This window comes from Corythoichthys intestinalis, chromosome 12 (genome assembly GCF_030265065.1).
Source record: "Corythoichthys intestinalis isolate RoL2023-P3 chromosome 12, ASM3026506v1, whole genome shotgun sequence".
In the NCBI taxonomy this organism is placed as follows: domain Eukaryota; kingdom Metazoa; phylum Chordata; class Actinopteri; order Syngnathiformes; family Syngnathidae; genus Corythoichthys; species Corythoichthys intestinalis.
In genome coordinates, this window is record NC_080406.1 from 13,702,172 (window position 1) to 13,722,927 (window position 20,756).

The following is a 20,756-nucleotide window of genomic DNA, read 5'->3' on the forward strand; positions in this document are numbered from 1 at the left end:
TGAGACCATGATTTAACAAATGAAAATCCAAAAAGATAACCACCAAATAAATGGAAGTGTAATGTCATACAGTGCATACCGGATACCAGCCTAGAGTACTGGCGTGATGGTTGGGAATTTGTTTCTCTGGAGATCGCCGTGGGTATATCTGGTTGTGATACTGTCTTGGAACGTCTCCCCCGAGTCAGACCCCACCGATCCCAACGAGATCTTCGCTCTCCGTCGACACCTATTCAAGAACAGTAAAATTTACAAAACAGGTAGTCGGTGGGTTACAAACGGGTTCCGTTCCTATGCTGGCGACGTCACCCAAATTTCCACGTAAGCCGGAATTTACCCTTTCATTCTCAAAATAACTATCCCAAAAGTCCAAAAGGATTGTATTTTGTTTAATGATGGAGGATACACTGCCCTCTGGTGGCAGCGTTCAGTCAGGCTGGACTGTCAGAGGAGCTTACACACTCGTCTGATATGGATAAAGGACAGCAGCGCTCTGGTTTGGCCCACATAAGGCTGTAAGTACTTTCAGCTAATACAGTGGTATGAAAAAGTATCTGAACCTTTTGAAATTTCTCACATTTCTGCATAAAATCAGCATCAAATGTGATCTAATAGGAGCCTTAAAGAGCAATTGAAACCAATTTTTACCAAACATTTTAAGTCAGGTGTGTACCCAATCACAGATGAGTTTAGGTTTAAAGCTGCCCTGCCCATTATACAACACACACCTGGTAAGAATTGTCTTGATGAGAAGCATTGTCTGATGTGCATTATAGCTCGGTCAAAAGAGCTTACTGAAGACCTACGATCAAGGATTGTTGATTTGTATAAAGCTGGAAAAGGATACAAAACCATCTCTAACAGTCTGGATGTTCACCAATCGCCAGTCAGAGAAGTTGTCTACAAATGGAGAGAGTTTGGCATTGTTGCCTCTCTCTCAAGGAGTGGTCATCCACGAAAGATGACGCCAAGAGTTCAGCGCAGAATACTCAGAGAGGTAAAAAAAAAAAAAAAAAACTAGAATGTCTGCTAAAGATTTACAGAAATCACTGGCACAGTCCAATATTTCTGTGCACGCATCAACTATATGTAAACCTATGACCAAGAATGGTGTTCATGGGAGGACTCCACGGAGGAAGCCACTGCTGTCTAAAAAAACATTGTTGTTCTCAATGTTCTCAAAAAGGCACTTGAACACAGAGGTTTTGGCAAAATATTTTGAGGACTGACGACACCAAAGTTGAATTGTTTGGGAGTAACACACAATGTCTCGTGTGGAGGAAAAATGGAACAGCTCCCCAACATCAACACCTCATCCGCTCTGTGAAGCATGGTGGAAGGAGCCTCATGATTTGGGGCTGTTTTGCTGCCTCAGGGCCTGGACAACTTGCAATCATTAATGGAAGAATTAATTCAAAAGTTTATCAGGATGTTTTTTGCAGGAATACCTGTCAGACAGTTGAAGGTTAAAGGAGGATGGATGCTGCAACAAGACAGTGATCCAAAACAGATGTAAACCAACTTCAGAATGGTTTCAGAAGAACAAAATACATGTTCTGGAGTGGCCAAGTCAAAGTCCAGACTTGAACCCAATTGAGATGCTGTGGCATGACCTAAAGGCAGAGATTCATGCTAGACTGAACTACAGACTTGTAGAGAAGAATGGGCCAAGATCGATGTGCCAGGCTGATCTGCTGGTTCACTTACTTATTTGTCCCCCTTCTGTCAATGTTTGCATACTATCCTCATTAAAATACGAAAAGCTCTAAAAGTTTGGGTGGTTTTAGTTAAAGCAGTCACTGTTATTCCATCTGTGTGATTTTGATGGTGTTTTTATGCAGAAATGTGAAGAAATTCCAAAACGTTCAGGTACTTTTTCATACCACTGTATATGTTTGTATGCATTTGTAATTAAGTGTAGAGCTACAGTTTGTGGAGTTACATGTGAGCGATTTGCTATGAGAATTGTAAATACGTTTGCATTCGTAGCATTTGAGCTAGCGGACTTTTGCTAGGCAAATTAGGCTAATTTCATCCACTAAATTTACATATTGATTAGACTAGATGGACGTTTGAACACCAATTGTTTTTTGTCAAGCGCTTTATTGTTAAAATGTGTGTCGTTTTGAACATAAGTGTAAACGTGTGTTACAGCTTTACAAAATTTTAAAAGTGAAGGCGGTAAAAAGCTTCTAAAAGCAAAAAAATGCCTTGTTTGCTGTCTGCAAAGCTGAACAACTTATGTTTAGTGAGGACAGAACACGCCATATTACCGTATTGGCCCGAATATGAGACGGCCCTGATTATAAGATGACCCCCTCTTTTTCAAGACTCGTTTGAAAAAGACTTTTTGAACACCAAATTATTTTTTATACAGAAAATAATTACAGTACATCTTAAACAAATGATTATAACAATATATTTGAGAGAAAAAGCATGTTATTTTGCCTCATTCAAATCTTAATATCTGAACATTTAAATATGTAAACTAAAGTGCGATCACATTCGTAAATGAATGGCTTCTGGTTTTTGAAATGTAAATAAACCAATCAATTGTGATAAAACAACAAAATTGCAATAACTGCATTACCATCAAAGTGAAGTCTAACTAACTGTTGTCTTGAAACAAATCTGAATAAGGAAAAACATTGCAATAAAATAATGCAAACTGGTTAAACTTGAGAGTAGCTGAGATCCGTCATGACAGAACATTGCTTCAATGATATCTGGCGCCATCTAAAGTCGTGATTAGGTATAACATCTGGACCGCAAATATAAGACGACCCCCACTTTTTCAGTCTTATTTCAATGCAAAAAACACCGTCTTATATTCGTGCCAATACGGTCATAAAGTTAAGTAAAAAATAAGATCCTGTGAAGTACAATAAGGTACCGTTTATGTGACTAAAAAAAAAATGACTGGTGGACGAGACTATGGCGTCGTAAATTAGTCCTGCATACAGTGTAACAGTTTCACAATGAAGTTCCTCTTCACTCGCTGGGATGAAAACGCGTACGTTAGGACTGTAATAAACCGAGAACCCCATGAAATGTGAAATGATATTACCACCCACCTTTTGACACGTCTGACTTTAAGCTGGACATTGAGTCCAGTGACTCAGATGAGGCCCCATTACTAGCCTGAGATGCCAGCTGGTTCTGGAGAACATTGGTAACTTTTACTCCACGGTTTTCTGATGTTGCCCGTCGAAGAATGGAAAGAATTGGCGCCTTCTTTGGCTCCTTCTCTTCAGATGCTTTCCTCTCTTCGGAGTAGCTGCGAATTCGGGTCGAGATGCCCGCGACTGTTGATTCAATCTTCTTACGCATTGCCAGGACTGGAGATTCGGTGGATTTTTTGGACTTGTTTTCCTCTCTTAGTATAGTGTCATCATCAGCAACATCCATGCGCATCATCTCTACTTCCTTCTTGTCTTGTGATCCCCTTCTGCCAAGAGTCCATGACAACCTACGTCTTGAAGGTGCTGAGTCTTCTTTGGTCACTTCCTCTTTGCGTTCTGTTGATGGCGTTCTCTTCAACCGTAGAGAAAGCCTCCTCATAAAACTTTGGTCCTTCTGAGCTTCACGTAGATCCTGGACCGACTTGGATTTCTCCTCAAGTTTCCTCTGTGCAAATTCAAGTGGGGCACCCAGTGGACCAGGCCTGTAAATCACCTCACCTGACTCTATTGAATCTGTGGACGGTGCATGTGATTTGTCCTCATTCTTTGATCGAGACAAGAATTTCAAAGTTCTAGTCAGGGATGAGTCGCGTTTTTTGAAGCGGGCCTCAAAAATTTCTTCCGATGAAATGTCTTCTAGATCCACTCCAACAAATTGTTGAGAGGAACTTTGGGTTGTCTTTGGTGGGCTAGGCTCTTTTGTTATAGTTTCTGGTGAGGCCACTCGAGAGTATACAGCTGGATGCTCGGTTGTTGACATGATGTGCGGTTTGGGGAGCGATGATGATGCAGGAGCTGACACAATATTGACGACATCAACAGGGGTTGATGGAGCAAGAGGAACACCATTGAGAGGCTGAAGAGAGGGGACCATGATTGTCTGCATTGTACTAGCATATGATGAAGTCCTTCCATCGGGAAGAACCTGTGCAGGAGGTGAGGGTGGTGCGTAAGGTGGAATTTCTCTTGTGATGTCAGAGTATTCTTGCACTGGTCTTATAGTAACAGAGCTTGGAGTAATAATCTCTGATTTCATAGGTGTTATTTCAGTTTCTTGTAACTTTTCTTCAGGTGTGTTTTCTTCACACACAGGCTCTGTTCTTTCTATATTCACTATCTGTTCTCCGTCTTCTTTTGTTTCTAGCTCTTCCTCCAGGTTTCCTCGCATTTCTTCTTCCTCCAGGTTTCCTTGCATTTCAGAGCTTTGGACCACAACAGATGGTGACAGAACAATGTGGTCTACAACCTCTGGTTCATTCAATACTTCCTCAGATATGCTCAAGTCCTTCTCAGAGAAGCCACTTGTGCTTGACCTCTCATCAAAATTACTGTCGGTAACCTGCGTTTCTTTCTTTTCACTGATTATTTCATCAGGTGTTGTCTCTTTCTCCCTCTGTAGTTTCTTACTTTCAATTTTAATGGGACTTTCCAGTGGGACATGCTCTGGCGTGGGAGGTTTTGGTGAAGGCTCTCGAGGAATCACTGGGCAGGAGTCTATCTTAATTTGCTCAGTGATAGCGGACATTGATATAGCTTCCTTGAGTCGTCGTTCTTCAACTTGTGCCAAGGGAATCTCAAGCGGCGCTCCTGACCGTCTATGTAAAGCTATTGGTTCTGAATCACCTTGACTGAAGGAAGCACTTTTGCTTAAAACCTTAGGTTTGGAAATGTCATCTCTGGGTGAGTCACCAGATGCTGCTCTGGTCAGCAAAGGTGGTCCCAGGCGGGTAATGCGGGAATAACGATCTGCAGAGCTTCCGTTTTTTTCATTACCCATTCCTAGCGTTTCTAATAGAGGACCTCGCAGTCCGCTCATCTTTTTGTCAACAGAACCACCGTGAAGCAATCGTTGCCTCATCAACTCTAGCTTCAGAGCATAATCTTCTTGGCTCATTTTGGCAGTTGCTGGACTCGTGCTTCGCTTTGGAAGTTCCATTGAGGCAGCTTTCTTGAGAACTTTTCTTCCTCCCTCTTGGTTTCCTTCTGCCATTTCTTCATCTGGCGTGATCCGAAGAAGTAAAGCACTGTCGGCTGAACTTCCACGTCTCAGCTCACCTTTTCGTCGCACGCTGTCAGTTTTGTCCGACTCCACGCTGGATCCCCTTTGTAGAGGCTTTCTTTTCAGAGCGTTTTGAGGCGTCTCAGTAGGTAATTCTTCATCTAAAGAACCCTGATGATCAGTTTGTTTGCTTGTTTCTTGTTGCTGTCTTTTACCAATCATTTCTACCCTTTCTTTGTCCATTTCTACATCTTCTTCGGTTGTCTCTTGGACAGTAGATGTTCCGTTCTGTTTCATTGAGTCCTTCTCATTTGTGGGGATTTCATTGAGTGACACCCTTGATCCAGAGAATTCCATGTTAAGTGGCATTGGAATGAAGGGAAGTTCATCAATGTCTTCATCTGAATCGGAGGATGATGAAGGCAAGGGTGAAGCGTCTTTATGGTGTCTTGGAACGGCAATGGATATGTGACTGGAGGAATCATTCAGTAGCTCGGGAATGGACCTCATGACCATTTTAGATTTGTAGCTGATTATTGAACGCTTCCAAAAAATGGAAAAAAAAAAGTTACATTTTCTTAATAAATACTAAGATACTAAGGGTGTAACGGTACATGTAATAGTATTGAACCGTTTCGGTACGTGGTGCTCAGTTCGGAACGGACGCGTACCAAACGAGTTTCTGACGTAATATAACCCTTACTTTTCGAGGATGTGAGTCGATCGAGTTACAGTTTCTTAGATTATATTTACTCCGTCTTCTCTACTATAATGAGGACCAACATGGTAGGACAGTATAACCCAGAAACGTCAACGGCGTGAAAACGTGGCCGCCGCGAGAACGCAGTGAAACGCGGGCGTTAGAGTCAATCAGCCAATGCACACCAGTTGCAGTGCGGCCACGTGTTAGATGTGTCCCAGAAGCGGCTCAACGCGACACACGCGAAAAGAACGGCAGAGTTTATTATTTGACGCGAGATGCGGTCCTCCTGCGTCAATACTACTACCGGTAGCTAAGATTTTGCCGGAAGTCACTCGTGTAAAAATACGGTGAATCCAGTCGATTTTCAAACTAATATGCAATCGTAACTAGGGTTGTTCCGATTATGTTTTTTTTCTCCCGATCCGATCCCGATCGTTTTAGATTGAGTATCTGCCGATCCCGATATTTCCCGATCCGATTGCTTTTTTTTTTTGCTCCCGATTCAATTCCAATCATTCCCGATAATTTTTCCCGATCATATAAGTTTTGGCAATGCATTAAGAAAAAAATGAATAAAACTCGGACGAATATATACATTCAACACACAGTACATAAGTACTGTATTTGTTTATTATGACAATAAATCCTCAAGATGGCATTTACATTATTAACATTATTTCTGTGAGAAGGATCCACGGATAGAAAGACTTGTGACTTTGTATATTGTGACTAAATATTGCCATCTAGTGTATTTGTTGAGCTTTCAGTAAATGATACTGTAGCCATCCCAAATGCATGATGGGAAGTGGCACCATGACTGTGCGTAGTGCTACCAATTGATATATCTTCTCTGCGTTGGGAAATAACATAAGGTGTTAAGAAAAAGATCAATTGCTACCTTGCTTCCCTACATTGCTTCCCATGATATTTTTAATCGTAGGGATAGGGATTGTAAGGTTTTAGCCAATTAAAAAAGGGCTCCAAAGGCTGCCAAAATTCACTTTACTCATTTTACACTGTCTTTTATCCCTGTATATAGGTAAAACGGCGCCATTACAGATGGAGCGCGACAACGCGTGAGTGGGTCGTGCAGCGCATGCATTAATTGCGTTAAATATTTTAACGTGATACATTTTTTAAAAAACTAATTACCGCTGTTATCAGGATAAATTTGATAACCCTACCTTAAGCCTAAACTAAAGACTCTGGATGAGTGTAACATATTATGTCTGTAACGTTAAATACAATTAGAAAACGATTTAATTAAAATAGATATATATTTTTAAAAAAGGCATGGCCGATATTTTTTGCCGATTCCGATACTTTGAAAATGACGTGATCGGACCATCCCGATCGATCGGGACATCTCTAATCGTAACCAACTTTTTGAGTCCATCAAATCTCTTGAGTGGTAGATCGGGGCAAAGTTGACTTGTCTTTGTTGATTTACTGCTGTCTTCTCTGCTATAATAATAACCAACACAGCCCCGTGTTCAATACAAAACCCTCCTACCACAACAAAACAATTAGGAACTAATATTCACAAAGGAACTAAAGTTATCCAACATTAAATATACAATATAAATGAATACTACATCACATTTGTAAAATATAAACACATAATAAAATAAATAATAGCCCATTTAAATGAAATAAATTGAAATGAGCTAAAACACCTGTAACTAGAAACTGCAATTTCGGGAGAAATTACACACCTTGGTCTTTCCTCTGTGGAGATACAGATCTTAGCCCCACTCAGGTCTATCAATAGAATGGACCATAATGCCAGTCAATGGCACTAAACAAAGTAAAAGCCATGAGAAAAGATTGGGAGAATTGGACGTCCATGTCCGTCAATGGCAGCACCCTCCATAAGCGTCAATGCAATCGGGGACATTTGGGGGACACGTCCTAATGATATGTAGTCATTTTTTGTTGATTTGGGGGGGAAAAAAAATTCCCATTGAAAATGAATGGGAAAAATTTTGGACGTCCATGGACGTCAATGGTATCAACTTACATAAGTGTCAATGGAATCCAAGTACATTGGCATCAATAGAATGAACAAACATGAAGAAATGCCATTGGAAATGAATGGGAAGTTTGGACGTCCATGAACGTCAATGGCATCACCCTCCATAAGCAGCAATGCAATCGGGGACATTTGGGGGACACGTCCTATTGATATCTAGTCATTTTCTGTTGATTTGGGGAAAAAAAAAAAATTCCCATTGAAAATGAATGGGAAAAATTTTGGACGTCCATGGACGTCAATGGTATCAACTTACATAAGCGTCAATAGAATCCAAGTACATTTGCATCAATAGAATGAAAAAACATAATTAAATGGCATTAGAAATGAATGGGAAATTTGGACGTACATGGCCGTCAATGGCGGCGCCCTTCATAAGCGTCAATGGAATTGGACTAGTTTGGGGGACACGTCCTTTTGATATCAGGTCGTTTTTTTGTTGATTTGGGGGGAAAAAAAATTCCCATTGAAAATGAATGGGAAAAATTTTGGACGTCCATTGACGTCAATGGTATCAACTTACAATGGAATCCAAGTACATTGGCATCAATAGAATGAAAAAACATAATTAAAAATAAATGGGAAATTTGGACGTCCATGGACGTCAATGGCATCACCCTCCATAAGTGTAAATGGAATTGGGGAAGTTTGGGGGACACGTCCTATTGATATCTAGTCATTTTCTTTTGATTTTTGGAAAAAAAAAAAATTCCAATTGAAAATGACTTTGATGCGGGAGGTCGTAGGATCGAACCTCTGTCAATACCAAGTTAGCTTTTGTCAATGCCTGTATCACATACATGATAACTTTATATACATATCACACAACACTGCATTTAGCAGATGGATAGCTCAGTGTTAATATCGCTGACCTTGGTACGAGAGGATGGTGGTTCGATCCCCGGTCAGTTTCCTACTTTATGCGTATACCTCAGAGTGGATTGGACGTCGCCGACGTCAAAAGAGCGGATGACGCCAACGTCCATCGAGAGGACGGCGCCGACGATCAACGAACGGATGGTGACGACGTCCAACGAGCAAACGGCGCCGACGTCAAAAGTTAGCGCGAGAGGCTGACGTCACCGACGTCAAAAGAGCAGATGATGCCGACATCCCACGTGGGACAGTGACAACGTTCAACAAGCAAACGTCAAAAGTGCAGAATGCGATGTCCAACGAGCCGACGTCCAAGACGTCAAAAGAGCAGATGACGCCGACGTTCCCGACGATCAACAAACGGATGGTGACGACGTCCAACGAGCAAACGGCGCCGACGTCAAAAGTTAGCGTGAGAGACTGACGTCATCGACGTCAAAAGAGCAGATGACGCCGACATCCCATGTGGGACAGTGACAACGTTCAACAAGCAAAAGTCAAAAGTGCAGAATGCGATGTCCAACGAGCGGACGTCACCTACGTCCAAGACCTCAAAAGAGCAGATGACGCCGACGTCTATCGAGCGCACGGTGCCGACATCTCACGTGGAACAGTGACGACGTTCTACAAGCAAACGTCAAAAGTGCAGAATGCGCCGTCTAACGAGCGGACGTCACCGACGTCCAAAGTGCAGAATGCGCCGTCCAACGAGCGGACATCACCGACTTCCAAACTGCTGACGGCGCCGACGTCCAACGAGCGGACGTCACCGACGTCCAAAGTGCTGACGCTGCCGACGTCCAACGTGGGACAATGACGACGTTCAACAAGCAAACGTCAAAAGTGCAGAATGCGCCATCTTACGTCCAACGAGCGGATGGTGACGATGTCAAAAGAGTGGACGACGCCGACGTCCAAGACGTCAAAAGAGCAGATGACGCCGACGTCCATCGAGAGGACGGTGCCGACATCTCACGTGGAACAGTGACGACGTTCAACAAGCAAACGTCAAAAGTGCAGAATGCGCCGTCCAACGAGCGGACGTCACCGACGTCCAAAGTGCTGACGCTGCCGACGTCCATCGAGCGGACGGTGCCGACGTCCAACGTGGGACAATGACGACGTTCAACAAGCAAACGTCAAAAGTGCAGAATGCGCCGTCTTACGTCCAACGAGCGGATGGTGACGATGTCAAAAGAGTGGACGACGCCGACGTCCAAAGTTTGGCGACGTCCAACGAGCGGACGTCACCGACGTCCTAATTGCTGTCGCTGCCGACGTCCAAAGTGCTGACGCTGCCGACATCCAACATAAAGACGGCGCCGACTTCCAACGAGCGGACGGCGCCGACGTCCAATGAGCGGACGGTGATGACGTCCAACTAGCAAACGTCGCCGACGTCCAACATGCGGATGACGCCGACGTCCAGTCGACGAAGTCCAACGTGCGGATGACGCCGACGTCCCATAAATTCCCATTGAAAATGAATGGGAAAAATTTTGGACGTCCATGGACGTCAATGGTATCAACTTACATAGGCGTCAATGGAATCCAAGTACATTGGCATCAATAAAATGAAAAAACATAATTAAATGCCATTAGAAATGAATGGGAAATTTGGACGTCCATGGACGTCAATGGTATCAACTTAAATAAGCGTCAATGGATACCAAGTACATTGGCATCAATAGAATGAACAAACATGAAGAAATGCCATTGGAAATGAATGGGAAGTTTGGACGTCCGTGGACGTCAATGGCATCACCCTCCATAAGAGGCAATGCAATCGGGGACATTTGGGGGACACGTCCTATTGATATCTAGTCATTTTCTGTTGATTTGGGGAAAAAAAAAAAATTCCCATTGAAAATGAATGGGAAAAATTTTGGACGTCCATGGACGTCAATGGTATCAACTTACATAAGCGTCAATGGAATCCAAATACATTGGCATCAATAGAATGAACAAACATGAAGAAACGCCATTGGAAATTAATGGGAAGTTTGGACGTCCGTGGACGCCAATGGCATCACCCTCCATAAGCAGCAATGCAATCGGGGACATTTGGGGGACACGTCCTATTGATATCTAGTCATTTTCTGTTGATTTGGGGAAAAAAAAAATTTCCCATTGAAAATGAATGGGAAAAATTTTGGACGTCCATGGACGTCAATGGCAGCACCCTTCATAAGCGTCAATGGAGTTGGGGACGTTTGGGGTATACGTCCTATTGATATCTGGTCATTTTCTGTTGATTTGGAGAAATTTAGTTTTTTCCCCATTGAAAATGAATGGGAAAAATTTTGGACGTCCATGGAAGTCAATGGCGGCACCCTTCATAAGCGTCAATGGAATTGGGGAAGTTTGGGGGACACGTCCTATTGATATCTGGTCATTTTCTGTTGATTTGGGGAAATTTAGTTTTTTCCCCATTGAAAATGAATGGGAAAAATTTTGGACGTCCATGGCCGTCAATGGCATCGACATCCATATAGTCAATTGAATCCAAGTACATTGGCATCAGTAGATTCGACATGCATGGCCGTCAATGGCATCAATGCAATGTAAATTCCATTGGAAATCCCATTGGAAGTGAATGGGACTTTTCCCATTCGAAATGAATGGGATAGTTTTTGGCAAATTTCCGAGGAAGCGTAATTTTTCTCCAAATTCTGTATACAACTTTTATGCCCCTCACCGTCCCGGAATTTTTGATGCCCAAATTGTGTGATTTGGTCAAAAATTGTAGGACTAGATACATTTTGAAACTTTTTTTTTTTTCCGGAAAATTGCCGTTTACGGGCGAAGGGAAAATTTTTCGGGTCCGTTTGAAAAATTCGCATCGTTGCGCGAAAATTCCGGTCGTGCCGATATTTGAACGGTGCCGATCGGTCAAACGGTTCGGGCTGTGCAGCGTGCGTTTTTTTTTCATTCAAAATGAATAGGAAAGTTTTTGGCAAATTTCCGGGGAACCGTAAATTTTTGCCAAATTCTGTATACAACTTTTATGCCCCTCATCGTCCCGGAATTTTTGATACCCAAATTATGTGATTTGGTCAAAAATTGTAGGACTAGATACATTTTTTAACTTTTTTTTTTTTTCGGAAAATTGCCGTTTACGGGCGAACGGAAAATTTTTCGGGGGATTTTGAAAAAGTCCCTGCGTCGCGCGAAAAATCCGGTCGTGCCGATACTTCAACGGTGCCGATCGGTGGTATGGTTCGGGCTGCGCGGCGCGCCGAAAAAACGCGGAGAATAAGATGAAGATATAATAAATAATAACTAGAAACTGCAATTTCGGGAGAAATTACACACCTTGGTCTTTCCTCTGTGGAGATACAGATCTTAGCCCCACTCAGGTCTATCAATAGAATGGACCATAATGCCAGTCAATGGCACTAAACAAAGTTAAAGCCATTAGAAAAGATTGGGAGAATTGGACGTCCATGTCCGTCAATGGCAGCACCCCCCATAAGCGTCAATGGAGTTGGGGACGTTTGGGGTATGCGTCCTATTAATATCTGGTCATTTTCTGTTGTTTTGAGGAAATTTAGTTTTTTCCCCATTGAAAATGAATGGGAAAAAATTTGGACGTCCATGGACGTCAATGGCAGCACCCCCTATAAGCGTCAATGGAGTTGGGGACGTTTGGGGGACACGTCCTATTGATATCTGGTCATTTTCTGTTGATTTGGAGAAATTGAGTTTTTTCCCCATTGAAAATGAATGGGAAAAATTTTGGACGTCCATGGACGTCAATGGCAGCAACCTCCATAAGCGTCAATGGATTTGGGGACGTTTGGGGTATACGTCCTATTAATATCTGGTCATTTTCTGTTGATTTGGGGAAATTTAGTTTTTTCCCCATTGAAAATGAATGGGAAAAATTTTGGACGTCCATGGACGTCAATGGCAGCACCCCCTATAAGCGTCAATGGAGTTGGGGACATTTGGGGTCACATCCTATTGATATCTGGTCATTTTCTGTTGATTTTTTGGGGAAGTGTAGTTTTTTCCCCATTGAAAATGAATGGGAAAAATTTTGGACGTCCATGGCCGTCAATGGCATCGACATTCATATAGTCAATTGAATCCAAGAACATTGGCATCAATAGATTCGACATGCATGGCAGTCAATGGCATCAATGATGTAAATTCCATTGGAAATCCCATTGAAATGAATGGGAAATTCTCCCATTAGAAATGAATGGGATAGTTTTTGGCAAATTACCGGGGAACCGTAAATTTTTGCCAAATTCTGTATACAACTTTTATGCCCCTCACCGTCCCGGAATTTTTGATACCCAAATTATGTGATTTGGTCAAAAATTGTAGGACTAGATACATTTTTAAACTTTTTTTTTTTTCCGGAAAATTGCCGTTTACGGGCGAACGGAAAATTTTTCGGGGGATTTTGAAAAAGTCCCCGCGTCGCGCGAAAAATCCGGTCGTGTCGATACTTGAATGGTGCCGATCGGTGGTACGGTTTGGGCTGCGCGGCGCGCCGAAAAAACGCGGAGAATAAGATGATGATATAATAAATAATAACTAGAAACTGCAATTTCGGGAGAAATTACACACCTTGGTCTTTCCTCTGTGGAGATACAAATCTTAGCCCCACTCAGGTCTATCAATAGAATGGACCATAATGCCAGTCAATGGCACTAAACAAAGTAAAAGCCATTAGAAAAGATTGGGAGAATTGGACGTCCATGGCCGTCAATGGCGGCACCCTTCATAAGCGTCAATGGATTTGGAGAAGTTTGGGGGACACGTCCGATTGATATCTGGTCATTTTTTGTTGATTTGGGGGAAAAAAAAAATTCCCATTGAAAATGAATGGGAAAAATTTTGGACGTCCATGGACGTCAATGGTATCAACTTACATAAGCGTCAATGGATACCAAGTACATTGGCATCAATAGAATGAACAAACATGAAGAAATGCCATTGGAAATGAATGGGAAGTTTGGACGTCCGTGGACGTCAATGGCATCACCCTCCATAAGAGGCAATGCAATCGGGGACATTTGGGGGACACGTCCTATTGATATCTAGTCATTTTCTGTTGATTTGGGGGAGAAAAAAAAAATTCCCATTGAAAATGAATGGGAAACTTTTTGGACGTCCATGGACGTCAATGGTATCAACTTACATAAGCGTCAATGGAATCCAAGTACATTGGCATCAATAGAATGAACAAACATGAAGAAATGCAATTGGAAATAAAAAGGAAGTTTGGACGTCCGTGGACGTCAATGGCATCACCCTCCATAAGAGGCAGTGCAATCGGGGACTTTTGGGGGACACGTCCTATTGATATCTAGTCATTTTCTGTTGATTTGGGGAAAAAAAAAAATTTCCCATTGAAAATGAATGGGAAAAATTTTGGACGTCCATGGACGTCAATGGTATCAACTTACATAAGCGTCAATGGAATCCAAGTACATTGGCATCAATAGAATGAACAAACATGAAGAAATGCCATTGGGATTTAATGGGAAGTTTGGACGTCCATGAACGTCAATGGCATCACCCTCCATAAGCGGCAATGCAATCGGGGACATTTGGGGGACACGTCCTAATGATATCTAGTCATTTTCTGTTGATTTGGGGAAAAAAAAAAAATTCCCATTGAAAATGAATGGGAAAAATTTTGGACGTCTATGGACGTCAATGGTATCAACTTACATAAGCATCAATGGAATCTAAGTACATTGGCATCAATAGAATGAACAAACATGAAGAAATGCCATTGGAATAAATGGGAAGTTTGGACGTCCCTGGACGTCAATGGCATCACCCTCCATAAGCAGCAATGCAATTGGGGACATTTGGGGGACACGTCCTATTGATATCTAGTCATTTTCTGTTGATTTGGGGAAAAAAAAAAATTCCCATTGAAAATGAATGGGAAAAATTTTGGACGTCCATGGACGTCAATGGTATCAACTTACATAAGCGTCAATGGAATCCAAGTACATTGGCATCAATAGAATGAACAAACATGAAGAAATGGCTTTGGAAATGATTGGGAAGTTTGGACGTCCATGGACGTCAATGGCATCACCCCCCATAAGCGGTAATGCAATCGGGGACATTTGGGGGACACGTCCTAATGATATCTAGTCATTTTCTGTTGATTTGGGGAAAAAAAAAAATTTCCCATTGAAAATGAATGGGAAAAATTTTGGACGTCTATGGACGTCAATGGTATCAACTTACATAAGCGTCAATGGAATCTAAGTACATTGGCATCAATAGAATGAACAAACATGAAGAAATGCCATTGGAATAAATGGGAAGTTTGGACGTCCCTGGACGTCAATGGCATCACCCTCCATAAGCAGCAATGCAATTGGGGACATTTGGGGGACAGATCCTATTGATATCTAGTCATTTTCTGTTGATTTGGGGAAAAAAAAAAATTTCCCATTGAAAATGAATGGGTAAAATTTTGGACGTCCATGGACGTCAATGGCAGCACCCCCCATAAGCGTCAATGGAGTTGGGGACGTTTGGGGTATACGTCCTATTGATATCTGGTCATTTTCTGTTGATTTGGAGAAATGTAGTTTTTTCCCCATTGAAAATGAATGGGAAAAATTTTGGACGTCCATGTAAGTCAATGGCGGCACCCTTCATAAGCGTCAATGGAATTGGGGAAGTTTGGGGGACACGTCCTATTGATATCTGGTCATTTTCTGTTGATTTGGGGTAATTTTGTTTTTTCCCCCATTGAAAATGAATGGGAAAATTTTTGGACGTCCATGGCAGTCAATGGCATCGACATCCATATAGTCAATTGAATCCAAGTACATTGGCATCAGTAGATTCGACATGCATGGCCGTCAATGGCATCAATGCAATGTAAATTCCATTGGAAATCCCATTGGAAGTGAATGGGACTTTTCCCATTCGAAATGAATGGGATAGTTTTTGGCAAATTTCCGAGGAAGCGTAATTTTTTTCCAAATTCTGTATACAACTTTTATGCCCCTCACCGTCCCGGAATTTTTGATGCCCAAATTGTGTGATTTGGTCAAAAATTGTAGGACTAGATACATTTTGAAACTTTTTTTTTTTCCCGGAAAATTGCCGTTTACGGGCGAAGGGAAACATTTTCGGGTCCGTTTGAAAAATTCCCATCGTTGCGCGAAAATTCCGGTCGTGCCGATATTTGAACGGTGCCGATCGGTCAAACGGTTCGGGCTGTGCAGCGTGCGTTTTTTTTTCATTCAAAATGAATAGGAAAGTTTTGGGCAAATTTCCGGGGAACCGTAAATTTTTGCCAAATTCTGTATACAACTTTTATGCCCCTCATCGTCCCGGAATTTTTGATACCCAAATTATGTGATTTGGTCAAAAATTGTAGGACTAGATACATTTTTTAACTTTTTTTTTTTTTCGGAAAATTGCCATTTACGGGCGAACGGAAAATTTTTCGGGGGATTTTGAAAAAGTCCCTGCGTCGCGCGAAAAATCCGGTCGTGTCAATACTTGAATGGTGCCGATCGGTGGTACGGTTCGGGCTGCGCGGCGCGCCGAAAAAACGCGGAGAATAATTTGATGATATAACTAGAAACTGCAATTTCGGGAGAAATTACACCTTGGTCTTTCCTCTGTGGAGATACAAATCTTAGCCCCACTCAGGTCTATCAATAGAATGGACCATAATGCCAGTCAATGGCACTAAACAAAGTAAAAGCCATTAGAAAAGATTGGGAGAATTGGACGTCCATGGCCGTCAATGGCATCACCCTCCATAAGCGGCAATCCAATCAGGGACATTTGGGGGACACGTCCTAATGATATCTAGTCATTTTCTGTTGATTTGGGGTAAAAAAAAAAATTCCCATTGAAAATGAATGGGAAAAATTTTGGACGTCCATGGACGTCAATGGTATCAATTTACATAAGCGTCAATGGAATCCAAGTACATTGGCATCAATAGAATGAACAAACATGAAGAAATGCCATTGGAAATGAATGGGAAGTTTGGACGTCCGTGGACGTCAATGGAATCACCCTCCATAAGCGGCAATGCAATCGGGGACATTTGGGGGACACGTCCTAATGATATCTAGTCATTTTCTGTTGATTTGGGGAAAAAAAAAATTTCCCATTGAAAATGAATGGGAAAATTTTTGGACGTCCATGGACGTCAATGGTATCAACTTACATAAGCGTCAATGGAATCCAAGTACATTGGCATCAATAGAATGAACAAACATGAAGAAATGCCATTGGAAATGAATGGGAAGTTTGGACGTCCATGGACGTCAATGGAATCACCCTCCATAAGCGGCAATGCAATCGGGGACATTTGGGGGACACGTCCTAATGATATCTAGTCATTTTCTGTTGATTTGGGGAAAAAAAAAATTTCCCATTGAAAATGAATGGGAAAATTTTTGGACGTCCATGGACGTCAATGGCAGCACCACCCCATAAGCGTCAATGGAGTTGGGGACGTTTGGGGTATACGTCCTATTAATATCTGGTCATTTTCTGTTGATTTGGGGAAATTTAGTTTTTTCCCCATTGAAAATGAATGGGAAAAATTTTGGACGTCCATGGACGACAATGGCAGCACCCCCTATAAGCCTCAATGGAGTTGGGGACGTTTGGGGGACACGTCCTATTGATATCTGGTCATTTTCTGTTGATTTGGGGAAATGTAGTTTTTTCCCCATTGAAAATGAATGGGAAAAATTTTGGACGTCCATGGCCGTCAATGGCATCGACATCCATATAGTCAATTGAATCCAAGTACATTGGCATCAATAGATTCGACATGCATGGCAGTCAATGGCATCAATGTAATGTAAATTCCATTGGAATCCCATTGAAATGAATGGGAAATTTTCCCATTAGAAATGAATGGGATAGTTTTTGGCAAATATCCGGAGAACCGTAAATTTTTTCCAAATTCTGTATACAATCTTTATGCCCCCCACCGTCCCGGAATTTTTGATGTCCAAATTATGTGATTTGGTCAAAAATTGTAGGACAAGTAGCGTTTTGAAAATTTTTTTAAAAATCGGAAAATCGCCGTTTACGGGTGAACGGAAAAATTTTCGGGGTCATGTGAAAAATTCCCATCGTCGCGCGAAAATTCCGGTCGTGTCGATACTTGAACGGTGTCGATCGGTGGTACGGTTCGGGCTGCGCGGCGCGCCGAAAAAACGCGGAGAAACCATTGCATAATAATAATAATAATAATAATAATAATAATAAAGTTGTAGAATAACATAACCTTGTTCTTTCCTTTGGAAAGACCAAGGTAATAATAAGGCGAATAAAGTTGCAGAATAACAATACCTTGTTCTTTCCATAGGAAAGACCAAGGTAATTAAATAATAAGAATAATACACACATCCTGCATACACAATTAAATTTATTAATTTTTCTGTGGCGCTTTAACTTGTGAAAATCCACCAATAAAGCTTTTCAAAACCCTTCATAAAAAAAAAAAAAAAAATGTTTCATTGAGGCATTTCATTTGTAAAATACATGTTAAAATCTTTGTCGTTGGGATTGCTTTTCTCTTTAGCACAGGACTTCTTTTTTCTTCTTTCTTTCAGAAAGAAAGCTGACCAATACGCGGGGTCTGAAAGGCAAATTGTTGTTGAATTATCTTTAAATACCCGCTACTTTTTGAGCAGAATTCTAGCTTTGTATAGGCTAATGTTCCTATTGTTGAAAGCACAAAAGTGTGTAATAAACAATTAGCACATTTACATTTTGCAATTTGTTGAACCGTGACCTCAAAACCGAGGTAGGTACCGAACCGAGATTTTTGTGTACCGTTACACCCCTATAAGATACTGACTAAATTAATGAATAAAGCTTAATTACCTGCCATTTTCTTCGAGAAACAAACTTCTTCAGTGCATCTGTACTTATACTTGCCCCTTTACTAAGAGTCTGTATAAAAAAAAAAGAGCAAATTTTCTCAAGTCCATTTCAAGGGAAATTAGAGCTAAAAAAAAGGTTTATAGGACATGAATAAACTTTTTGCATTTTGCATTGTGTACCTTGAACCACGGATGTCGAAGACATTCTTGAGTATCAGGTCTCCTAAAATAAAATAAAAAACATATACATGAATAGACATTTTAGTGTAATTGTAATTCAAAAGCCCATGATACTTGAGGACTTGAAAAGGCGTTACTCACAGTCTGTCTGCTACAAGCAGTTTAATGATAAAACCTTTAGCTTCTCTAGAAAGATTTGCAAACATGGTTTCCTCAAAAGCCACATTGTAGTTTCTGATGTTCAGGACAGACTGCCGGTCATTTTCACCAGCAAATGGAGAAACTCCTGTCAGACTGATGACAAAAATAACTTTTATCGTAATTCTGGAACAAGAACTTAAAGCGGAAGTTCAGAAATTTTGACATTAGGCTTAATCTTCGAATCTTAGGGGTTTAATTAGTTCACACACCGGTTACAATGGTGCCGTGACCCGGATCGGCAGCGAAGGTTTCGGGGGGTGAGTGTAACGGGTACACGCAGGTCCATTGTCATAGGCGGAGTTTGACTTTTGGGGCAGGGGGGGGGCACAACATGTTGATGACCCCTTTATTATTCAATCAAAAAAGTTGCTTCAAAAAAAAAAAAAAAAAAAAAAAAAAGCTGCTTCAATCAAAATATACAGTGCCTTGCAAAAGTATTCGGCCCCCTTGAACCTTGCAACCTTTCGCCACATTTCAGGCTTCAAACAAAGATATAAAATTTTAATTTTTTGTCAAGAATCAAAAACAAGTGGGACACAATCGTGAAGTGGAACAAAATTTATTGGATAATTTAAACTTTTTTAACAAATAAAAAACTGAAAAGTGGGGCGTGCAATATTATTCGGCCCCCTTGCGTTAATACTTTGTAGCGCCACCTTTTGCTCCAATTACAGCTGCAAGTCGCTTGGGGTATGTTTCTATCATTTTTGCACATCGAGAGACTGACATTCTTGCCCATTCTTCCTTGCAAAACAGCTCGAGCTCAGTGAGGTTGGATGGAGAGTGTCTGAACAGCAGTCTTCAGCTCTTTCCACAGATTCTCGATTGGATTCAGGTCTGGACTTTGACTTGGCGATTCTAACACCTGGATACGTTTATTTTTTAACCATTCCATTGTAGATTTGGCTTTATGTTATGGATCATTGTCCTGTTGGAAGATAAATCTCCGTCCCAGTCTCAGGTCTTGTGCAGACACCAACAGGTTTTCTTCCAGAATGTTCCTGTATTTGGCTGCATCCATCATCCCATCAATTTTAACCATCTTCCCTGTCCCTGCTGAAGAAAAGCAGGCCCAAACCATGATGCTGCCACCACCATGTTTGACAGTGGGGATGGTGTGCTCAGGGTGATGAGCTGTGTTGCTTTTACGCCAAACATATCGTTTTGCATTGTGGCCAAAAAGTTCAATTTTGGTTTCATCTGACCAGAGCACCTTCTTCCACATGTTTGGTGTGTCTCCCAGGTGGCTTGTGGCAAACTTTAAACGAGACTTTTTATGGATATCTTTGAGAAATGGCTTTCTTTTTGCCACTCTTCCATAAAGGCCAGATTTGTGCAGTGTACGACTGATTGTTGTCCTATGGACAGATTCTCCCACCTCAGCTGTAGATCTCTGCAGTTCATCCAGAGCGATCATGGGCCTCTTGGCTGCATCTCTGATCAGTTTTCTCCTTGTTTGAGAAGAAAGTTTGGAAGGACGGCCGGGTCTTGGTAGATTTGCAGTGGTCTGATGCTCCTTCCATTTCAATATGATGGCTTGCACAGTGCTCCTTGAGATGTTTAAAGCTTGGGAAATCTTTTTGTATCCAAATCCGGCTTTAAACTTCTCCACAACAGTATCTCGGACCTGCCTGGTGTGTTCCTTGGTTTTCATAATGCTCTCTGCACTTTAAACAGAACCCTGAGATTATCACAGAGCAGGTGCATTTATACGGAGACTTGA

The 20,756-nt window shown here is 41.6% G+C and overlaps 1 protein-coding gene across 3 annotated transcripts in view; it reads right to left on the reverse strand.

Annotated features, from left to right (window-relative positions):
• The window catches only part of spegb (striated muscle enriched protein kinase b), a 118,979-nt gene that overhangs the window by 21,315 nt on the left and 76,908 nt on the right, over positions 1–20,756 (reverse strand). For all 3 annotated transcript variants that reach the window (XM_057852896.1, XM_057852895.1, XM_057852898.1), the window contains exons 27-31: positions 18,974–19,126; positions 18,833–18,875; positions 18,654–18,722; positions 3,075–5,724; positions 80–229 (exon numbers count right to left, since the gene is read on the reverse strand). In XM_057852896.1, coding sequence (XP_057708879.1) covers positions 80–229; positions 3,075–5,724; positions 18,654–18,722; positions 18,833–18,875; positions 18,974–19,126 — 3,065 coding nt within the window. The remainder of the gene's footprint in view (positions 1–79; positions 230–3,074; positions 5,725–18,653; positions 18,723–18,832; positions 18,876–18,973; positions 19,127–20,756) is intronic.